The sequence below is a fragment of the Adiantum capillus-veneris genome, chromosome 19 (genome assembly GCF_014529385.1).
Source record: "Adiantum capillus-veneris isolate H3 chromosome 19, ASM1452938v2, whole genome shotgun sequence".
NCBI lineage: Eukaryota > Viridiplantae > Streptophyta > Polypodiopsida > Polypodiales > Pteridaceae > Adiantum > Adiantum capillus-veneris.
This window is the reverse complement of record NC_140949.1, coordinates 132615327-132636164: the sequence shown is the minus strand read 5'-3', so window position 1 is coordinate 132636164 and position 20838 is coordinate 132615327. Positions and strand designations below refer to the sequence as shown.

The 20838-nt window shown below is 43.6% G+C and overlaps 2 protein-coding genes across 3 annotated transcripts in view; one reads left to right on the top strand and one right to left on the bottom strand.

Annotated features, from left to right (window-relative positions):
* Positions 1 to 4556: 4556 nt before the first annotated feature.
* The window catches only part of MTR4 (RNA helicase, ATP-dependent, SK12/DOB1 protein), a 65616-nt gene continuing 49334 nt past the window's right edge, over positions 4557 to 20838 (bottom strand). Inside the window, exons 3-14 of one of the 2 annotated variants that reach the window (XM_086491284.1) lie at positions 11821 to 12039; positions 10145 to 10474; positions 9635 to 9739; positions 9217 to 9327; positions 8894 to 9144; positions 7706 to 7844; positions 7225 to 7522; positions 6978 to 7132; positions 6749 to 6895; positions 6223 to 6455; positions 5874 to 6138; positions 4557 to 5564 (exon numbers count right to left, since the gene is read on the bottom strand). In XM_086491284.1, coding sequence (XP_086347410.1) covers positions 5286 to 5564; positions 5874 to 6138; positions 6223 to 6455; positions 6749 to 6895; positions 6978 to 7132; positions 7225 to 7522; positions 7706 to 7844; positions 8894 to 9144; positions 9217 to 9327; positions 9635 to 9739; positions 10145 to 10474; positions 11821 to 12039 — 2532 coding nt within the window. In that variant the 3' untranslated portion in view covers positions 4557 to 5285. The remainder of the gene's footprint in view (positions 5565 to 5873; positions 6139 to 6222; positions 6456 to 6748; positions 6896 to 6977; positions 7133 to 7224; positions 7523 to 7705; positions 7845 to 8893; positions 9145 to 9216; positions 9328 to 9634; positions 9740 to 10144; positions 10475 to 11820; positions 12040 to 20838) is intronic. The other variant, XM_086491285.1, reaches the window with a different exon arrangement.
* LOC147434893 (uncharacterized) lies at positions 13994 to 17011 on the top strand. Its single transcript, XM_086490669.1, has 2 exons — positions 13994 to 15370; positions 16487 to 17011. Exons 1-2 carry the CDS (start codon positions 13994 to 13996, stop codon positions 17009 to 17011), a joined length of 1902 nt encoding a protein of 633 aa, XP_086346795.1.

The window sequence follows — 20838 nt, the reverse complement described above, 5'->3', positions numbered from 1 at the left end:
AGAGCGCGACAGATGCACAATGGACTAAGGGTGGGAGTGTCTAATAGGTCCGGGGCAGGGGCACACTTGGCAAACAAAATCTTGACTACTCTGTCAAATTCTCCTCAAGAACCTTTGTATGGTGCAGAAGGGATTGGCTCCTCCGTAGAAGAAGAATCTTTATGAGCTCTGATACCACTGTTATAGGGACACTCCATGCGAGAAATCAATAGCAACACATGAACAAAAATTGCAAAATCATTGAACTTTACTGGAGAGAGAGAGAGAGAGAGAGAGAGGTGTGGCACGCACAACGGATTTCTATGCCCAGATGCTCTAGCCTAAACAACTGGCGCCTCTTTCAGTATTTCTTTATTATTTTCATAACAAAGTACAATTCCTAAGGATCCTCTACTCTTAGACTCTGCATGCATATGATCTGTAGAGTGAGGCCCCAAGGGTCCTTATAAACATTACAAGGGATGCCCAAAAGTAATCAGCTCAAAAGCACAAAACCCTAAGAAGCATCTGCTTCCAAAAGATAGAGCTAAAATCTGCCAAAAACAACTAGAACTTTTTGAAGAAATCCATACAGCATACCACATGGCATCCTTAGTGCACAATACAAAAATTGCGTACATCAATTACCATGTCAGCATCCATACCGTTCACCATGTCAGCATGTTAGCGTGTTTTACAAAATTTATTCTCAAAGTACACGCTTTGAGTTTTTAGGGTTTTAGGCCCCATGGCCAATGCTCGTAAGTTCTTCAAGTTGGTCGGTTCAGTCTCTCTTACCCACTCAGCTATTTCTCTTCCAGTTGAGCATGCCACATCATCACTTTGTGACAGGTTGTGTGCTCCCTCCACCCTCGCAAGGGTCTAAACCATGTACGTGCGAGCCACTGTTGTTCAACCTCTCCCTGGGATGAACACTTGGGCCTGATTAACCATCTCAAGTGATTAATTCATTTTTCTAATTAAATGAGTAGTTCTCTTGTTGTGCATGTTCACCTGCCTACTGGCTCAGTCAATCTTCACAATCCGATATTTAATCTTGGCTCCCTCTGAGTTGCCTATGCCCTCAATCCTCAATGACTTTGACTTCGGATCCTATGAGAACCCATTGAGACTGCTCGATGATTCTGACTTGGAATTCTCGAATTGTGTTGAGATTGTGTGTGTGTGTGTGTGTGTGTGTGTGTTTTGAGAGAGAGAGAGAGAGAGAGAGAGAGATCTATACTCTCATTCTTTGACCTATGAAATATGCTTGCCTGTTGACCGAGTGCTCATGAAATAGAACGCGTTTGATTTGAAAGAGTAAACAAACTCAGCATTAAGGTTATTATCTCTCGAAGGAGACCATGGCAGCCACAATAATGGCAGCCACAATAAAGGGGAGAGAAAAGGGGGGGCCGACCGGCGGGCGGGCTGGCGGGCGGGGGGGGGGGGATTCTACTTTTATCAAGGGAAAATTACCAAAATACCCCTCTAATTTGAGGAAATTCCCAAAATACCCCTCAAATTTCAAAAATTCCCAAGATGCCCCTGATATTTTGTCATAAATTCCCAAAATGCCCTTCAAATTTTCCAAAATTCCCAAAATAACTCTGGTTGTGAGACTAAATTTCTCAAAAAATAATTCTGGGAAAATTACCAAAATACCCCTCTAATTTGAGGAAATTCCCAAAATACCCCTCAAATTTCAAAAATTCCCAAAATACCCTTGTATCTATTTTGGCTGGAATGTTCAAGATTTTCTAATCTTCATTCGTTTTTGACAATTGAGATCCGTTTTTGAGTGCTCAGCATGTAATTTGTCACCAGTTACCATCGCAAAAAAGGCAATTATGTCTAAAAATAATGAAGCAATTCATCTCCAAAGCCTACGTAACCAACTGATCAAATTGTAGTTTTAGCATCTTGTACGATAGACAATCACTCTTCTTGTGAACACCTACAAAAAAATTTATTTTTCGAGAAATTTAGTCTCACAACCAGGGGTATTTTGGGAATTTTGGAAAATTTGAAGGGCGTTTTGGGAATTTCCTCAAATTAGAAGGGTATTTTGGTAATTTTTCCTTTTATCAACAGAGCACCTAGTTGTAGTCTCTCTCTCTCTCACTCCATTGCAATCATTGATTCTCTCTCTCTCTCTCTCTCTCTCTCTCTCTCTCTCTCTCTCTCTCTCTCTCTCTCTCTCTCTCCGCTGCCTCCTTTCTCTCTCTTCGCTGCCTCTTCACCTCGGCCCTCCACCCACGGCGTGTTGACGTCCCGGCTCACGGTCCCCCCATCGATTTCTTGGCTCTGTATCCCCCGCCCCCCGTCTCACCAACCCCCCTTCCCTGCTTTCCTGTTCCTGCACCACATGGCCTAGCTTGAATTTGGACAACCAAGTAACCATTCTAATACTGTCTTGGACTTGCTCTCTTTTGACTTTACACCTTGCTAATGATCGAGCTGCATGGCAACCTTCAAGTAGCGAATGAAGCGAGGGCCTTGTTGTAGTTTTTTTTTTTTTGGGGAGAATTATCTACAACTTTGAAATTCCAAAACACACCCACACACACACACACACACACACACACACAACCCCCCCCCCCCCCCCCCCCCCCCACACACACACACACACACAGAGTACACAAACTTCGTCGTGATCTCACCACAAGGCAGGGGACTCGATAGACCTTGTGGAAGAGCAGCCTGCAATCATCTACTAGGCAAGCATGATCATGGCTCAAATAGATATTGGCATGCTAGTGATATTTATTCTTGAAATCCATCATGCACTAATCTTCAGGCAAGTTGGCATTGTACAAATCTTTCGCGATCACGCCTTCCATACTTAGCCCAGTGAGTCTAGGGTTTTCCTCCATTATGTTTTTTTCCAAAAATGTGTCAACCAACACTCACAATTCCAAAAACCTAACAATCCTTAATTTGTGCTTTTTACCAAGAAAAATACAACAATTTTCAATCCTCAAATGGCGTAGTGATGCAAAGTTTCGACATAGAACTGCACACTACCAAATGTGCACGAGCTTTGGTTTTGGTGCTGTAAAGCATAAAAATTGGTATTGTGAAATAGCATGCACATTGGCAATGCACATATGCCTAAACCCTAATGGCTACACAGTAGCCACAAAGCAAATCAACAGTATGTGCAACGCTTTTACAAGCATCATGAGCTTTTCAGCTGTCTGCAAGGTGCGCTTGTCTGATGAGGCACTTACGAGGTACACTTATGGTTGAACTTGCGAGGTGCACTTATGCAATTGCGCTTAATGTCACATGCTTGCCAGTTGTCTTTAGCTTTGCACCGTCAAATTTGCTCGTCTAATGTGCTTCTCACGCCCAATAGTCAGGCAAATAATTAGGAGTGGGAGTAGGATTAAGTAGCTACTGAACTCTGAACGGAGATAACTGGCAATTCTTTTTTTATAAGTTTACGTAATCAGAAACAAAAAGAAATGTTATCAACACTTGAAATAAGATTTTTCTTAGTAACTTGTTATTTGACATTGATTTATAATTCAATGCGTATGATACTACTAATGCTATAACTATACTTAAAAGAATACTTATATCATATTGTAGTGGATGAAGATTTTAAGCGTTTCTCATGTTTCATATGTTCCCAATTAGTTAAAAAACCACCAATCCATTTAAAATTAATATGATTTTAATTGGTTTTTTTGCCATTTTTGTTATTATTTCATTGCATAAAGGATCAGTATTTACTAACAGTAAATGGCCTCCTTTATGAATAATAGATTTAATCATATTACAAACAATCTTCAATAAGAAAAGTGTTTTTTCTAAATCGATAATAGCCCTTTTATGTCTAAATCCATATGAATATCTTTAATAGTATAGGGTCCTTAATAGCCTAGATGTGCACTTGTACTCGGTAATCTCTAAAGAATAACTTTCTGTTTTTCTTTCGAATAATTTTTTTTGTCTTTTTCTTCTATCTTATATGGATAGGCATAACGGTGTATAATATTTTTTTATTCTTATTCTTTGAGATTTCAAATCTATATATCCGTTTGGAAACCAATAGAACAATAGCGAATGATTCTGGCAGACTGCAGGTCATGATAAATTGAAAGGTGACTTTTTGTATTGGGTTTTTCATCTCTTGTATCCATAACCTTTTTTGTTTTGAAACCTCAAAAAACAAAAAAGTGACCTACTGTGTACACTATTCATGCAAGTCGCTACTTATGCGACACTTTGCGAAGGTTAATTAAACGGGCCAAACGGCCCATCTCCTTCGGAATCAGAGCTAACACCTAGGTATTTATCACCTATGTGCTTGTGAGGGGCGCTTATCAGATGTGCTTGCGAGGTGCAATCGATAGGTGGAATTTCAAGATGCACTTATGGTCATGCACCGTGATTTGGTATGGTGCAAGTTGGGTGTAAATTATTTGAAACTGTAGAAATGTAAGCTGACACGATTTTCTTGTAGGGTTGTTGCTGGACTACGAAACTGTGCTTTCATACTTTATTTCATATAAGAAGATGGATGTAGTACATTAAAAAACAAAACAAAGACACTCATTCAAAGTAGATACTAAAGCCACCCGAGGCCAAAAAGATTCTCCAGGCCAAGTAGAGTAGATTGACAGAAGTCCACTTGGTTCAATAGTATCTCGAGTTCAAACCTGTCGTTTTTACATCAACTTGGTCCCTCGAGATTATTGTTACAACATTTTTCTTCTTTTTGTCTCTGACCTCAAATGCCTGTTACAGAGCAATGAGTGCCACTTGCACTACAGTGTGTATCAGTACTAAAAACTAAGCATTTGAATGAGGAAAGGAGCCATGGAGTTCCAAAGTATACCTTTTCAGTAGAGAACTATAATAATGTCAAAATTGGCATGTGAGTAGTTTCTCAGCTCTAATTGAATGGCCTACAAAAGCAAATGTTCCTAGAGGAGAAAAGGCTTCATTTGTATCAGGGTTTGACACTCTGACCATAGTAAGCGGGGACATTATGGATCTTTGATGTCGTGCGGTGGTTCCATGTCAGAGAATACATGTTGTGCCTGCCCTGGATGATGCAACCCTCACAGCACAAACCCCAAACTTGCACACCAACCATCTGTAACTGCACTAAATCATGCCGAATGAGCGAGCCTATGCATTCCATCGGACGTGACCCCATCCACAATCCATCTTTAGTGCTTTCCTCGGCAGCCAAGCATGCTCTGAAGAGTTTTGGCCGCCCCTTGTCACAGCAAGAGCTCCTACTTAACAAAATGCCCAAATAATCAATCACCAGCCACAAATACCTGCAATTAAAGATACAGAGATGCTGCAAAAACAATATCCCTCTTTATCAAGGCTGAGCCCTGCTGAAACTTGGCCTCAAGCTCCAGCTCTCCAATAGCTGTTGCTGCTGATATGAGCTGCCGTATAACTTCTTCCAGGCGTTTCATGGCTCTGATCAAACTGCCCTCAAAAACTGCCCCTAGTTTCATAATTTCCAAAAACTTGGCTCCTTTTGCCCATGCAAAAACCATCTCCATAATGTCAGGTCTAAAACTGTTGACATAGTCCTCCACATCTACACCCAACTGCAAGAACCAGTACATAAAACACATAAACTGATTTCCTTCACAGAGAGAATGAAAGAACAAGCGAACTCTATTAAATATCTTCAAAAGCAACAAGACCAAAAATCACAGCTAAATCTGCCAGGTACGGACTACATCTATGCATGCAGCATATTTAAGAGTGAGAAAACATACATGTAATATCTCTCCATAATGTACAACAAACAGAGTGTGCCATAGACGAATAAGGGACCACAGAAACAAGAAATAAATAATGTGTATTGTACACAAGACACTTCATAGAAGATTTATAGGTGTCATAATACATACCTTGCATTCCAGCTGAACCTTCCCTACTCGCCTTGCCGTTTCTTGAAGCTGCGAGTAAAGTGTGGACAAATCTTCACTGAGCTTTTGGTCGGATTTCACTTTCTCTTGCCAGACAAAACACGACAACAAGGCTACCATCTGCTCAGCGGATACATCCTTCAGCAATCCCTTGAAAATTAGCTCTGATAGCACGAGCTCGTCTGCACTAGAGATTTCACATGCGACCTTCCCTTTCAGTTCTACAACGTCATCAGATGTAGCATACCTGCAAGCAACACCTCAGAGGATAGGTAGCTTTAACCAAGAAGTGTTTTGTTACATTTTCAGCAGGAGAGAACTGCTTTCTTACCCCAAGCGCCGAAGTACCCTTCTCCGATACTTTAACTCATCTTTAAAAACAAGATTAGTAGCAGCTCGGACATCTTGGCGAGCAGCCCGTATCGATTGTGTAAGTTCATCCTTTTTATGGTAGCTTCTAAGTCTGTCCTCAAGCGTTGACGAAGATGCAATAGTGTGATTTTCTATAAGACTTTCTATTCCTTCCAATCTCCTTACTGCTTTCTTGTAGCTACTGCTATCCACCTGAGCATTTAAGGCAAGTATATGAAATACCAGGTAAGGTTGTTTCCATCAGCATATGAATGTTTCCCAGACAATCAAGCAAGTCCTCTATATGGTTTCAACGTGCAAACAGAAAATCACCCACCGCAAAACAACAGATAAAAAAGTACAAAGTGCAATCTAAATGGTGAATTGTTTTCAATTCATCTTTGAACTCTTTGCAAAACTGTGAAAAAGCATGCCTGAATAAGGGAAAGAGAGGAAGATAAGCTACCACTCATGATTTTAAGGAAAAGATATTAGAGATGAGCAACCTGCATGTCATCTTCAGGATCTAGCATTGGTAGACCTTCTGGAAACCGCCGTAATATTTCACATACTTTGCTTAAAGTGGACTCGCGCGCCTCCAAGCCACGAAGGTCCTTGGCGACATTGACACGAATTGCACTCAGGTGCTCTACCTGACAGGCATCACCAAGAATATGTCAAATTTCATGAGCTGCAATTCCAACGATTAAAATATGTGTCTATACTCTTATGTACCTGGGAAAGGGGGAAAGATGCCACTAAAGGTTCCCCAGGCTCATCCAAAGATACAGGCCGCACTGTTCCAGCTTTACTTTTCTCATTGTTAGACACACAGTTTGCCAAAATGTCAACCATGTAGCCCGCTTCACGTGCCTTGACTTTTACAGTCTCTGCATTTCATTTCAAAAGATTCGTGTTATCTTTTCAATTAGGCTTCCAGCACCACACGACACAGAAGAGCATGGCAAAGAACTTTACCCACCATCAACAGATGCGAGTGACGAACTCTGGACCTTCTCAAAATTGACAATAACTCCCCACACAGTCAACTCCTCACGTTGGAGATAAGTCTCCTCACTTTCAAGCATACCAGAGATAAGAACACGAGCAAGTCTTCCTGGTTGAAGGAATGGTAGAGAGTGCTGTGGGGAGAGAACAATTTTCCGAATCTCACCTCGTAGCTTTCTGCTTTGTTCCAATAGGGAATAGTAGTTCTTGACATTATCTTCACCCTCAATGTGAATAGCATCTCTTTCTTTTTCTAGATTTAAAACACGGTCCTGAAAAGTATTTTAAAAAAGATCACCAAACAGAAACTTCAAATGTTTGGCAACATAGATAAGAAAGCGTATAAAAACAGAGTTCCCATTAAGTCACAGCATCTGTTACAAAAATGTGGCGCAAGTAGCTTGCCCCACCCCTTCCTATAAAGACATTGAAAGGTTTACTGGAAGAAGACAAACCTGCAGCTGCGGAAGAGCGCGGTCACACTGAAACTGATAGAAAGAACTGCGAAGAAGTGTCTCGGGATCACTCTCCTCACATCTCATCTGATTAAGTATCATATTATAGCTCAGATGAAAAGCACTGTATGACAAATACCTGGACCATATTAGAGTAAGGCTTTAAATCTTCTTCAGCAGCAAGAGTAGCACATACTACATAAATACAATTGACAGTACCGCGACCAAAATACTTCCAGACACCCCTGGAGTGGGATATACACACCACAAGTGCACACTTCTCCCCCGAAATAAAATCTCTTACACCACATCATTACATCTTTTCTGACACGGCAATTGATACTTAAATAGGGTTCAACACGTGGGCTATTATTGCAGAACGCTTACACTGATGTACTTTGCCTCCCTTGTTGTAGGCTTTATCACCATATTTCCACTCCCCTGTAGCACGGTTAACCCTCAAAGCAAGGTCCCTAATTATTCTCTCCTGAATTCGGTATTAAAATCCTATTCACCATACCAACTCACGCTTTTAAAGGGTTCAGGCATCCTTAGTAGAGAATTCGAGTAAAATATGTGCAATCAAGTATTCCTTAGGTTATTGTCGTGCTTATTTCACATTGATTAAAGACATCCTAGGTAAACTCCAAGGTTAAAACTGGTATCAACTCTTTGTGCTGACACTACCACACCTTGGCTAACATGTAGCGCAATCAGACTCCAACATATTGCATGAATATGGTTTTCTAGTCTGAGAAGCAAATTTTCTGATCTAGTCGACATGCTCAAGTTACAACCCTTCTTAAAGGGAAGGGTTGGCTGACATCAAGCCTACAAATGAAAACTGTCACCATTGCAGACAGGGGCTCTTGGCACGACGACTGCTCACGCCCAACACATAAACAAGGTTTATTGGTTATTGAACACTCAGCAGGATAAGTCTGCATAAGAACTTTGCCATCTACTCTTTTGCACTCTAGCATGCACTACCTGTCAAACAGGAAGGGAAGCCCTGGCCCCAAGCTATAACAAACTCCAAATATGATACCAATTCCAGGCTTTGAAAGAGAGCCTTAAGTCTGATCGATCAGATATATCGCTAATTGCAAACATCAAACACATGCAAAAGCCACCTCCTAAGACTCATTTCTCACTCCCTTCATAGATTGGAAGCCAAAGCAAATTTACCTGTTAAGGGGATCAGGTGAACCCTTGACCATTGACTTGGCTATTGCTGGCTCGAGTTTTTCATCCAGCATAAGAATGCAAACACCACGATCATCCAATCCTCGACGTCCAGCACGTCCACTCATCTGGATATATTCTCCACTGGTGACCCAGCGGAACTTATCCCCATCAAACTTCCGCACATTTGTAAACACAACAGTTTTTGCAGGCATGTTGAGACCAATGCTAAAAGTTTCTGTTGCAAAGAGACACTAGATAGCATTCAAGACTTAGTGAATTAATAAAAGAACTCACATACAGGAGAAATTGAAATAAAAACTTACTTTGATAAGACCTTCTTGAAAAAGAATCTCAATCACTTCTTTGAGGATTGGAAGCAGTCCAGAATGATGCACACCGATCCCCCGCTTTAGCAAAGGTAAAAGATGGCCAACCTAGAAATAGAATAACAGAAAAGCCTTAGCATTTCGTCAAGCTTCACACAGCCAGACACTCCGCGACAAAATCTACTCCCTTGGCAACTGCTTGCTATTGACAGGGATAAAGAGTATCAAGACCAGAATTACACGACCCCAATACATGTGAGAGTTGTATAAGAAATTAGGTGGTGTTAATAGAATGCAATTAGGTTGCTGAATTCGGGAAACCAATTTTGTTCTATTGCTTCTAAACAGTCTCACAACAGAAACATTTTTGGAGGGTTGTGACCCAGATCAGGTGGCAGATATTGCATAGACATACCTGAGGTAGTTTCTTGTCATCATCTGATAACGAATCCAGTGCATTGGAAAAAACACCATCCACGAGACTTTTCTCATCTTCATTATTTAGATCTAACTTTGCCATCTGCAAAAGGCAGAAGCAGAAGGCACATAGAATGCATTATGCATGAGAAAACCAGAGAGCAAACAAAAACGCCCTATAAAAAAGGAAGAAATTCCCTTGAAACAAGTGACGCTTGTACACAACAATTGAATAGCAATGATAACGAAGCACAAATTGAATTCACCGAAGATGTTGACACGCCCGATGAATCGCAGGTCAAGATCCACATAAACAGCGATTCCTCAAAACAGATTCATGTTTCTCACAATGATGTATGACCAATAATCTGTGCAAGTGTGCACATATTCTACTGCCCAATTAAATACGGCTAAGATCAAATGTGGTTATATACAAGACACCCCAGTATTCACTAAATGGATGGCCAGTAAGAATTTAAAAGAGGAGAGAAAAGCACTAGTTGTTTACCTGATTGGCCAAGAATTCACACTCCCTTTTACTGAAGCTGAACACAATAACTGGATCAAACTGCCGCACCATTATCATTTTAACCAGCTTGAAAATGTCACTCTGCTCACTATTCTCAAAATCCCTTTTGCGCTTTCCATTTGCAGCTTTACTCTTTTTGTCAATGCCCGTGGAAACTGCATTAACTGCCTTATAAAAACTTTCCTCTCGAAAGCTACCTTTTTCGTCCACAACCAGGTACAGACCATCACCTCCTGCTGGGAACACATAATGCTGTAATGGTGTAGGTCTAAAATCGGTGTAAACGATATGACAAGGCTGCTGATGTACCTGAATACACCAAAACACCAAGACAACCCTCAAATCGAAAAGCTTAGATAAAGCTTTGAAGCTGCACTGAACCCATGTACAATCCCCTACAGACTATTACCAAAAAAACAACTGGAACTTGTTAAGCAAATTCCCTTACTCATCCTAAAAGTCCTCAGGGCATGAGCGTACACAAAGGCTCAATAAAATAGTGAAGTAAGCCAAGGTCAGTCATCTCAACTTCTTCGCCAAGATCCGCGTAGTCCAGTGTGCATACTCGGCATGGCTACCTGTATTGACTAGCTCATTCACATGGATGATCACAAGCATCACCGATCCATCTTCTCTTTAAAAGGAATAAGAGGCATATCAGTTGGAGAAGTGTCGGAACCTCTCAGCCATGTACATACCGTTTCCATCTTTAAAACAGTTCTCTCTCTTCAACAAAGCAAAATTCTCTTCTAGAATTTGTGCTCTCTCCTAGCAGATGCTCTTTCTAGAACTACATGTTTTCTCTCTAGAAATTTTAGCAACACTACTCTCTAACACATAGCTGGTTTCTCTCTCTGGAATTGAAACAGTATTCGTTTCTCGCGCTTTTTGTCTGGAAAAACGTTTTTCATATTCCTCAAAAAGCACTTGCTTTTTGCTTTTCCTCAAAAAGCAAGCTTGCCTAAAAACTCTTGCTTTTGTAGAATTGGTTTTGCTTTTAGAACACCAAAGTGGAGCTTTTGGGACGTATAATATTCAACAGAACCTATATAAGGGTTCCTCGCGTAGATACCTACATACACAAGTTTATTCTTGGTGCATGAAGTCAAAGCACACAAGTATGTGAGGACTGACAATCCGTTCTACTCAAACTCAATCAATAAATAAATACCCAACCAGGGGCGCTCACACCGGCGGTTCAGGGCCACCTATTCTCTTCCAATGGAGCATGTTCCATCTCCTACACTGAGCACCCTCCTTCAATTCATTTTGCTCAAATATCTAAATGAAGATGGTTACACGCCTTGCACATTTGGCAATTCGTTATCTTTTCTTCCAACCACTCACAAGATGTGGTTACACTCCCCATTGTTACATTTAATGCCTGATGGTCGTGAACCCTTTGCTGCATTTATTGCCAAAGGGTCATGTACCCCAATATCTCTTACTAATTAATAAATTCACTTTAGTTTTCATTTTACAATCTGTTAACAAATGATTGTATTCTTTACTCTAATAAATCACTTTTTCCATCCACAAATGTTCATCGAACATTCTTCCAGCATATATACAAACATGTATGCAAGTTTAGAGCTTGAGAGAGTAAAAAATATAGACATATACAAACACTTGTAAAAGAGTAAAATGCAGCATACCTTGGCAACCCAATCAGAAAATTCCCTTGCGTTGGGTACTGTGGCGGACAAAAAGACAAAACGAGCATTTTTAGGTGCCATGACAATGCTCTCCTCCCAAACTACACCTCTCTCGCGATCTCGCATGTAGTGAACTTCATCGAAAATAATCCACGCAACCTCCCTCATAACCTCTGATCCTCTATATTGCATGCCCCGAAGAATCTCAGTTGTCATCACCTGAAACATACCCAGACATGGTATCAGATTCACAATTTTGTAACAGTTTGGTCTCATAGGTCATTTTGGCCTTTTAAAGACGTTAATATAGCATTTCATTTCATATCTATCTATCTATCTATCTCTCATGGAATGAAGGCAGCGGGTGTAGGTCTGTGACTGCAGTGGGTGTGGGTCTGTGCCTGCATCTTTGAATACGTAGCTCTCTCTCTCTCTCTCTCTCTCTCTCTCTCTCTCTCTCTCTCTCTCTCTTTACCATGCTTTCGTTTAGGGTTTGCTGCTGTATTTTAGGGTTCGCGACCTGTTTTTAGGGCTCGCGACCTGTATTTTAGGGTTCGCGACCTTTTTTTTTTTTTTTGGGGGTTGTTGGACAGATCTGCGTTTTAGGGTTTGCTGCATTTTCTGCACTTTAGAAACATCAATCCTCTCTTCTCTCTCTCTCTCTCTCTCTCTCTCTCTCTCTCTCATGTCATCCCCAACCTCACCTATGCCAACAAGCAAACTCAAATATATGCTTCACTCCAAACGAATTTCCATCATTGAATTGGAAATGAAAGCATGGAGAAAAGAGATGGAAGATTGGAGGAACGCGAAGACCGTTTTCCTCCGAGAAAATGAAGAAAAGGAGAAGAGGTGGAAGGACGAGAAGGATCATCTTCTCAACAAGATCGCCACGTTGGAGAATAGCATTTTGGACCTCCACAAAGAAGTGTTGGAAACACGGTCAAAAAATGGGCTTGAAGAGGGGGAATTTCAGCCCTCTTTGAGGGAAGAAATTGACAACATCAATGAGGAGAAGAAGTCATGGGCCGCGGTCATATCCGAAACGCAAAAGAAAGTAGAGGAGGCCGAAAAATGGATTGAGGTTGCCAAGAAAGGGAAAGGTAAGGAAGCTCCTTGTACACCCACTCTTATCAACATGACCCTCGAAGAGGAACAAAGAAGGAGGATGCGGGCTCTACATGTGAGGGTAACCGGCCTCAAGGACATAAACAATGTGGAAAAAGAGGTCACAAGCCTCACATCAATGATGGGGGTGGAGAAGCCTTCACACACAAAGGCATGGAGAGTGGGCAAGAAGAGTGAGGGCCCCGGAGAATCTTCAAAGGAAAGAGCTCTCATACTACGCTTCCCTTCATTGGAAGAGAAGAAGGAATTCTTGAGGAAGAGACCTACTCTCAAGAAGACAGGTATTTTCTTAGGCGATGACCTCACTCTCTCACAACTTGCGCATATGAGAGAAGTAATGCCCGAGATTCAAGCGGCAAGGGAGAAGGGGAAGATGGCCTTTTACAGAGATGGTCGGGTGGTGATTGTAGAGAGGCGCTCTACATGACGGTGCGAGACCTATGGGACCACATTGAGGATGGCGACTTGGAATTGTACTGGGTCTATGAGGTTGGATGTTGGTGCCTTTGAGGACAGTTTCAGAGACAAGGACATTGTTTTCTTTTCAGAGACTCACCAGGCCCCTGGCCAACTGTTGCCACATGTGGTGGGATACAAATGGGAGACAGCCCACAGAACAGTCACGAGATCTGAGCATGGAAGTAGAGGTTCAAGAGGAGTAGCGGTGTTGTTTAGGGAGGAGCTACAGCCACTACTACATATTGTACGGAGAGATGATCAGGCTAGATACATGTGGGTGAGGCTGAGAGCTGACACATGTCGATTTCTATATATTGCTATATGTTACTCCCCCCCCAGTACGTCAGTATATGCTGTATCCAGAGGGCAATCGCCTTTCTCAATTCTAGATGATGATATATGGGAGTTTTCTAGGGATGGTGATATCATCCTCCTAGGAGACTTCAATGCTCGAATGGGCAACTGTCAGACAGTCTTCTACGACACTTCAGATGAGATGCTTAGAGAGTTGGATGTGGGTGAGCTGGGGTTTGACAGATGCTCACATGACAGAGAGCAGACTGAGTATGGGAGATACCTCACGGAGATGACGACTACACATGGGCTAGCCATACTTAATGGCTTAAAGCGGTTTCCTGGAGCAGCAGGCTTCACATGCTTTCCACACGGACATGGGGCCAGTACAGTGGACTATGTTATGACACAGCCGAGCTTTATTCCTTGTATTCAGGATTTCACAGTGGGAGCCAGACCAGTGGGCGTAGCAGTGGATCATGCTCTCTTGACATTGTCCGTATCTTTTCAGTTTAGTACAGCCCAGAAATCAGGAGGCAGGTCACACACCCGTTATACATTTACACCAGAGACTGACTCGGTTTATACAGAGGCGATCTGGGATCGTCTATGCACAGTTGCTCCAGGCCTCTCAGTAGAGGAGTGCACTACTTTACTGACTGAGACACTACATGATGCAGCATCAGAGGCATACCCACACACTCAACCGGATCGGAGGCGACATTCTGGGAGCATGCCCCAGAATAGTTGGTATGATGAGGAGTGCAGAGAGATGAGAGCCCAGCTTCAGAGGGATCTTCATTTAGGAGTCATCACCTACAGACAGTCGCGGATTGCTTTCCGGCGCCTTGTGCGAAAGAAGAAACGAGCTTACCTGGCCCAGATGGAGCGAGACTTGTATCAGTTGTTCTTGAGTAGAGACTCAGGCGAGGCATGGCGACTCTTCCATGAGCACTCCCCTCCCCCAGTGATTACTTCTCCTGATGTGTGGGGCCAGTATGCGACATCGTTATATACGGTTCCTGGGCAGGATCCCCTTCCAGATCCTACAGAGCCATGTCCACCTACGAGCACCTTCTTTACCACTGAGATGGTAAAGAGAGCCATTGACAGGATGAGGACCAGGAGGGCTTACGATCATGACGGTCTAGTAGCGGAGCACTTTATACATGCTAGGGATATGCTGATGGAGGTTCTTGCAGTGTTGTTCAATCGTGCCATGTGTGAGGGATTACCTGAGACTTGGAGGTTGTCTACTATTGTGCCTATATTCAAGGCAGGTGATCCTACAGAGCCTGGAAATTACCGCACTATTATGGTTGGACACACACTGGCACGATTGTATGCATCCATTATTGAGCAGCAGTTGAGTAACTGGGCAGAGGGTGAGGGTGTACGGGCAAAGGGACAGGCAAGTTTCAGGAGGGGTTTCTCCACTCTTGACCATATTCTGACACTCAGAGCTATCATTGAGGAGGGCAGGTCACATGGGAGACGGATTTATTGTAGCTTTGTGGATTTCCGCAAAGCATTTGACATGGTACCGAGAGCTCGACTGATGCGCAGACTGCAGGAGATGGGGGTGCCCACAGTGTTGATTTGGGGGATTATGGCTTTATACAGATCAGTGATGGGACATGTACGCACCCCAGAGGGGATATCTGACTTAGTTCACTCCACTATCGGGGTGAAACAGGGTTGCCCATTGTCTCCTACTCTATTTGGTATGTATGTTGATGAGGTGTCTGATTACATTGACAGAGAGGGTGATAGAGGTGCCCAGCTGGCAGGGACGTGGATCCCATTGTTGTTATATGCTGATGATATTGTCTTGATCTCTGACTCACCAGAGGGTATGCAGCGACAGTTGGATGCATTACACAGTTTTGCAGAGGATAGTGGATTGTCTATAAACCTTGGTAAAACCAAGGTCATGGTGTTTAACACCACACCGCAGTGGATCAGGAGATCGGCACCGACCTTCACGTATGGTCAAGAGATTGTGGAGTATACAGATGCATACACTTACCTTGGGATAGTCTTCACTGGGCCGAGGTTTTCTTTGGGGAGAGCAGCAGAGACTAGACTGACCAGAGCTTATGCGGCCTTGGGAGGCTTGGAGAGGATGTGTTCGCAGGTTCAGTTCCAGGAACCTCGGACAAAGTTATGGCTCTTTGATACTTTAGTAGCCTCAGCTATGATGTATGGGGTACAGGTATGGGGACCTTCTGTAGGCCAAGATGGTTGGAGACGTATGGAGAGGCCCTTGGTATCTATGATCTCCCGATTGATTAGAGCCAAGGCCTCCGTACCTCACGCGATCATTCGAGCAGAGCTAGCTGCCCCCCCCATGGAGATTGAGGCGCTTACCAGATCAGTGTCCTTTGTGCACAGCCTATGGGATACTACTAGAGACAGATATGCTAGACTGGCCCTTGAGTCTTCCAGACAGTTAGCTCTACAGGGGGACACTTCATGCTGGTAAGCACAGATGACTTCATGGTTTCAGACGCATGGCTTCACCATGGACAGGTTGCCCCCTTTCCAGTATTCTCTTCAGGCACCCTCGCTGTCTCTTACACGAGTGGAGATCACTAGACTCATTCGTCAGGACCTGATCCAGCTCGACACCAAGAGGACATGGATAGAGCCGCCTCAGGAGTTGAGCACGAAGATGGCTTTCTATAGAGAGCATCTTCTCCACCTCACAGGAGATGGGTTTGTGATTCGACCCAGCTACATGGACACACATATGTCTCATGGTTTGCGTTGTGCCATTGGTCAGATACGCACATCCTCACATCAGCTCGAGATTGAGACTGGTAGATTCAGAGGGATACCAACAGACAGCAAGATATGCCGATTATGCCAGAGAGAGCCAGAGACAGAGTTGCACTACATATGTCATTGCACAGTGTTCTATGAGATACGGGGGCGTTTCCACTGCTTATTCAAAGAGGGTTTTGGTCCTCTATCTAGGGTCATGAGTTATGAGGATCAGAGATGTCTTGGACTATATCTACTTGAGTTACACAGGCATAGAGACACTTTACTGGGGAGAGCTAGAGAGAGGCAGTCCCAGAGACACATTACAGATTTCTTTTCACTAGATATGGGACAGCCAGAGGAGCAGCCACCACTGCAGAGCTCGTCCCACACTCATTCGACCACTACTGGCACTCTCATCGACCGAGCATTGGAGCTACAGAGATACAGACGACCGCGACTGAGGAGAGGAGCTACACAGCATCGACGGAGACTACAACAGAAGATTCGAGCCATACTCTCTCGACATCCAGAGTGCAGATGAGGATGGATCCTCACCATTTCTTCCATCTTTGTTTCACACACTGTTACATCCAGTTTACCGGGTACCTATTGTATCAGCTGCTACACCCACGTAGTTTTAGATTGTAGTAGTAGTAGTAGTATTTTGTTCCACTTCTAGTTCTTTTGTACCCAGACATGGTATTAGATTCACTATTTTGTAACTGATTGGTCTCATAGGTCATTTTGGCCTTTTGAAGACGTTAATATAACATTTCATTTCTCTCTCTCTCTCTCTCTCTCTCTCTCTCTCTCTCTCTCTCTCTCTCTCTCTCTCTCTCTCTCTCTCTCTCTCTCGCAGCGCGACCTGAGGCAGCTGGTGTGCACCTGCGAGGCAGCCACCTACACGAGCTCAAGGGCTGTTGAAGGTGTGCACAGCAATCAGCCTGCGCAGCAGAGGGGCTGAAGAGTGCAGAATGCACACAGCCACAGAGTAGAACAGCGCGAAGGTGAAGGGGAGGCAAGCAAGGCCTGCACGCGAAGCAGGGAGAAGTGCAGGAAATTGATGCGCGCAACCCAGGACGCGACAGGCAAAAGCAAGCAGGGGGAAGGAGGAGTGTGAGCGGAAGAAGCAGAAGCGGGGGGAGGAGGAGCAGGCAGGGGACTACAGCTGAAGGAGCAACTCTCTCTGAGGATGGACCAACCAGATGAGTTGGATGATACAAGTAGCTTCGTCACCCCACAAAAAATGCAAGCGACTTTCAAGCGGAGGAACAGAGAAAGTATACTCTCGCCAGGTTCTTTACGGGCAGGGAAAACCATCAGAGTCAAGGACGATGTATTAATGGAAAGAATTCAAGTAATGATTAAATCAGAGCTCAGCTTTATGAGAGATGATATTAGGAAAGAGATGTATGCAAATGCGGATAACTATAAGAATTCTATGTATGCAGATATGAGGAAAGAATTGGATGAAGCGATGCTTGGTAAACATGATGAGATGTACGCATCCTTGAAAGAGGAGATGCAGAATTTAGTGCGGGCAGAAGTGAATGTTATGGAATGTATTATACAAAAAAAATTAGATGAGGAAATTGCAAGCTTTGATGCCCGGAAAACAAATGTGGAAAAGTGCATAAAGGAAAAGGATGCAGTGATTGAAGAGCTTAAAGGGGAGCTTGCAGCTTGCAAGATTATGCCCAAAATGGAGAGGGAAAATCAGCCTTCAATGTTGAAAGAGCTTGAGGAAATTAAGCAACAAGTGGAAACTTTGCGCAAAGGGGAAGAGCAAAATTCGAAAGCGGCCTCTTTATGGGCGGAGCGCCTTTTTAAAACACAAGAGAAGGTTGACGAAGCAGAAAAATGGATTGCGGGTGCAAAGAAAGGGAAGGCCCAGATGCTAGAAGCCGTACAGACTTCTACCATCATCAATATGACTGTTGAAGAGGAACAGAAGAGGAAGAATAGAGCCCTACATGTGCGTATTACAGGTATCAAAGACACTGGAAATGTAGAGGATGAAGTGAAGGAACTCTTGCAACGCATGGGCATCCCGGGACCTACGCATACAGGTGCTTGGAGAGTAGGAAAGAAGGGAATTGATGGAAAGGGAAATGTCAAAGAGAAAGCACTTATTTTGCGATTCCCAACTATGGAATCAAGGAAGGAACTCCTAAAGAAGAGACCAGCACTTAAGAACAGAGGGATATTTATGGGGGATGACCTTACTTTGGCGCAAATAACACATATGCAAGAGTTGATGCCAGAGATTAAGGCAGCAAGGGAGAAAGGAAAAATTGCATTTTATAGAGGAGGGAAAGTAGTGGTTTTGGAAAAGCGCACAACATGACGGTGCGAGACCTATGGGACCACACTCCGGATGGCGGCATGGAATTGTAATGGATCTTATAGATTGGATGTGAGTGCTTTTGAGGATAGCTTCAGAGATAGAGACATTGTTTTTTACTCAGAAACGCATTTGATGCCTGGACAGTTGATGCCACGTGTGACTGGTTATTTATGGGAAACACCTTGTAGACCAGATGCTAGATCCCAGCACGGGAGCCGGGGTTCAGGAGGTGTAGCTGTCTTATTCAAGGAGGAATTGCAGCCGCTATTACAGATAGTTCCGAGAGATGACCAGGCGAGATACATGTGGGTGAGACTAAGAGCTGAGATGGGCAGATTCCTATATATTGCTATATGTTACTTTCCCCCTAGTACTTCAGTCTATGCCTCACCCAGAGGACAATCTCCTTTCTCTATACTTGATGATGACATATGGGAGTTTTCTAGAGATGGAGATATCATTCTCCTGGGAGACTTTAATGCCAGGACGGCCAACTCCCAAACGGTATTCTATGATACCTCAGAGGAGATAACTCAGAGAAGTGGATATTTCGGAGATGGGGCTTGACAGACACTCAACAGATAGGGAGCATACAGAGTATGGGAGATATCTCATGGAGATGACGGCTATGCATGGTTTGGCCATACTTAATGGAATAGAGATTTTTCCTTCCTCTGGGGGATTTACATGCTTTCCGCACAGACATGGGGCTAGTACAGTGGATTATGTCATGACTTCACCGAGCTTCATTTCTAGTATTCAGGATCTTAGTGTGGGATCTAGACCTTTTGGAATAGCAGTGGACCATGCTCTTTTGACTTTTTCAGTCTCCTTCCAGTACAGTGCTTCTCAGACACCACAAATGATTGCACACACACGATATGCTTTTACACCAGAGACCGACTCGGTGTATGTAGAGGAGATTTACAGACGGATGTGGGCAGCCGAGCCAGTTTATAATGTGGAGGAGATTACTACTCTATTGACTGAGATCTTGCATGGGGCAGCAACAGAGGCATACCCACATACTCGACCAGATCAGAGAAGACGTTCTGGGAGCATACCTCAAAAAAGTTGGTATGATGATGAGTGCAGAGAGATGAGAGCTCAGATTCAGCGCGAGCTTGTACTTGGGGTGATCACATATAAACAGTCTCGGATTGCTCTTCGGCGTCTAGTACGACGGAAGAAGCGGGCCTTTTTAGCCCAGTTGGAACGTGATTTGTATCAGCTCTTTTTGAGTCGAGATTCAGGGGAGGCCTAGCGTTTCTTCCATGAGCACTCCCCCCCTCCGGTGATTACTTCTCCCGAAATTTGGGGTCAGTATGCAGCATCATTATATACAATACCGGGGCAACCGCCTCTACCAGACCCCCCAGAGCCATGCCCAGACACCAGTACCTTCTTTACCCTTGAGATGGTGAAGAAGGCCATTGACAGGATGAAGACTAGGAGAGCATATGATCATGATGGTTTGGTGGCAGAGCACTTGATACATGCTAGAGATTAATTGTCAGAGGTTCTTGCGCGGTTGTTTAACCGGGTCATGTGTGAGGGACTGCCCAGGTCTTGGAGTTTATCTACTATTGTACCTCTCTTTAAAGCAGGGGATCCCAAGGTACCAGGGAATTACCGTACTATTATGGTAGGGCACACATTAGCACGGTTGTATGCGTCTATCCTGGAGCAGCAACTGAGTAAATGGGCAGAAAATGAGGACATACGAGCAGCAGGACAGGCTGGATTTAGGAGGGGTTTCTCCACCTTGGACCATATTCTTACACTCAGAGCCATTATTGAGGAGGGTAGGGCACATGGGAGATGGATGTATTGTTGCTTTGTGGATTTCCGCAAAGCATTCGACACAATACCGAGAGCCAGATTGATGCGCAGGTTACAGGAGTTGAGAGTGCCCAGAGAGATCATTTGGGGGATCATGGCTTTATACGGCTCAGTGATTGGCCACGTACGCACTCCTGAGGGGATTTCTGACATTGTGCATTCCACTATTGGTGTGAAGC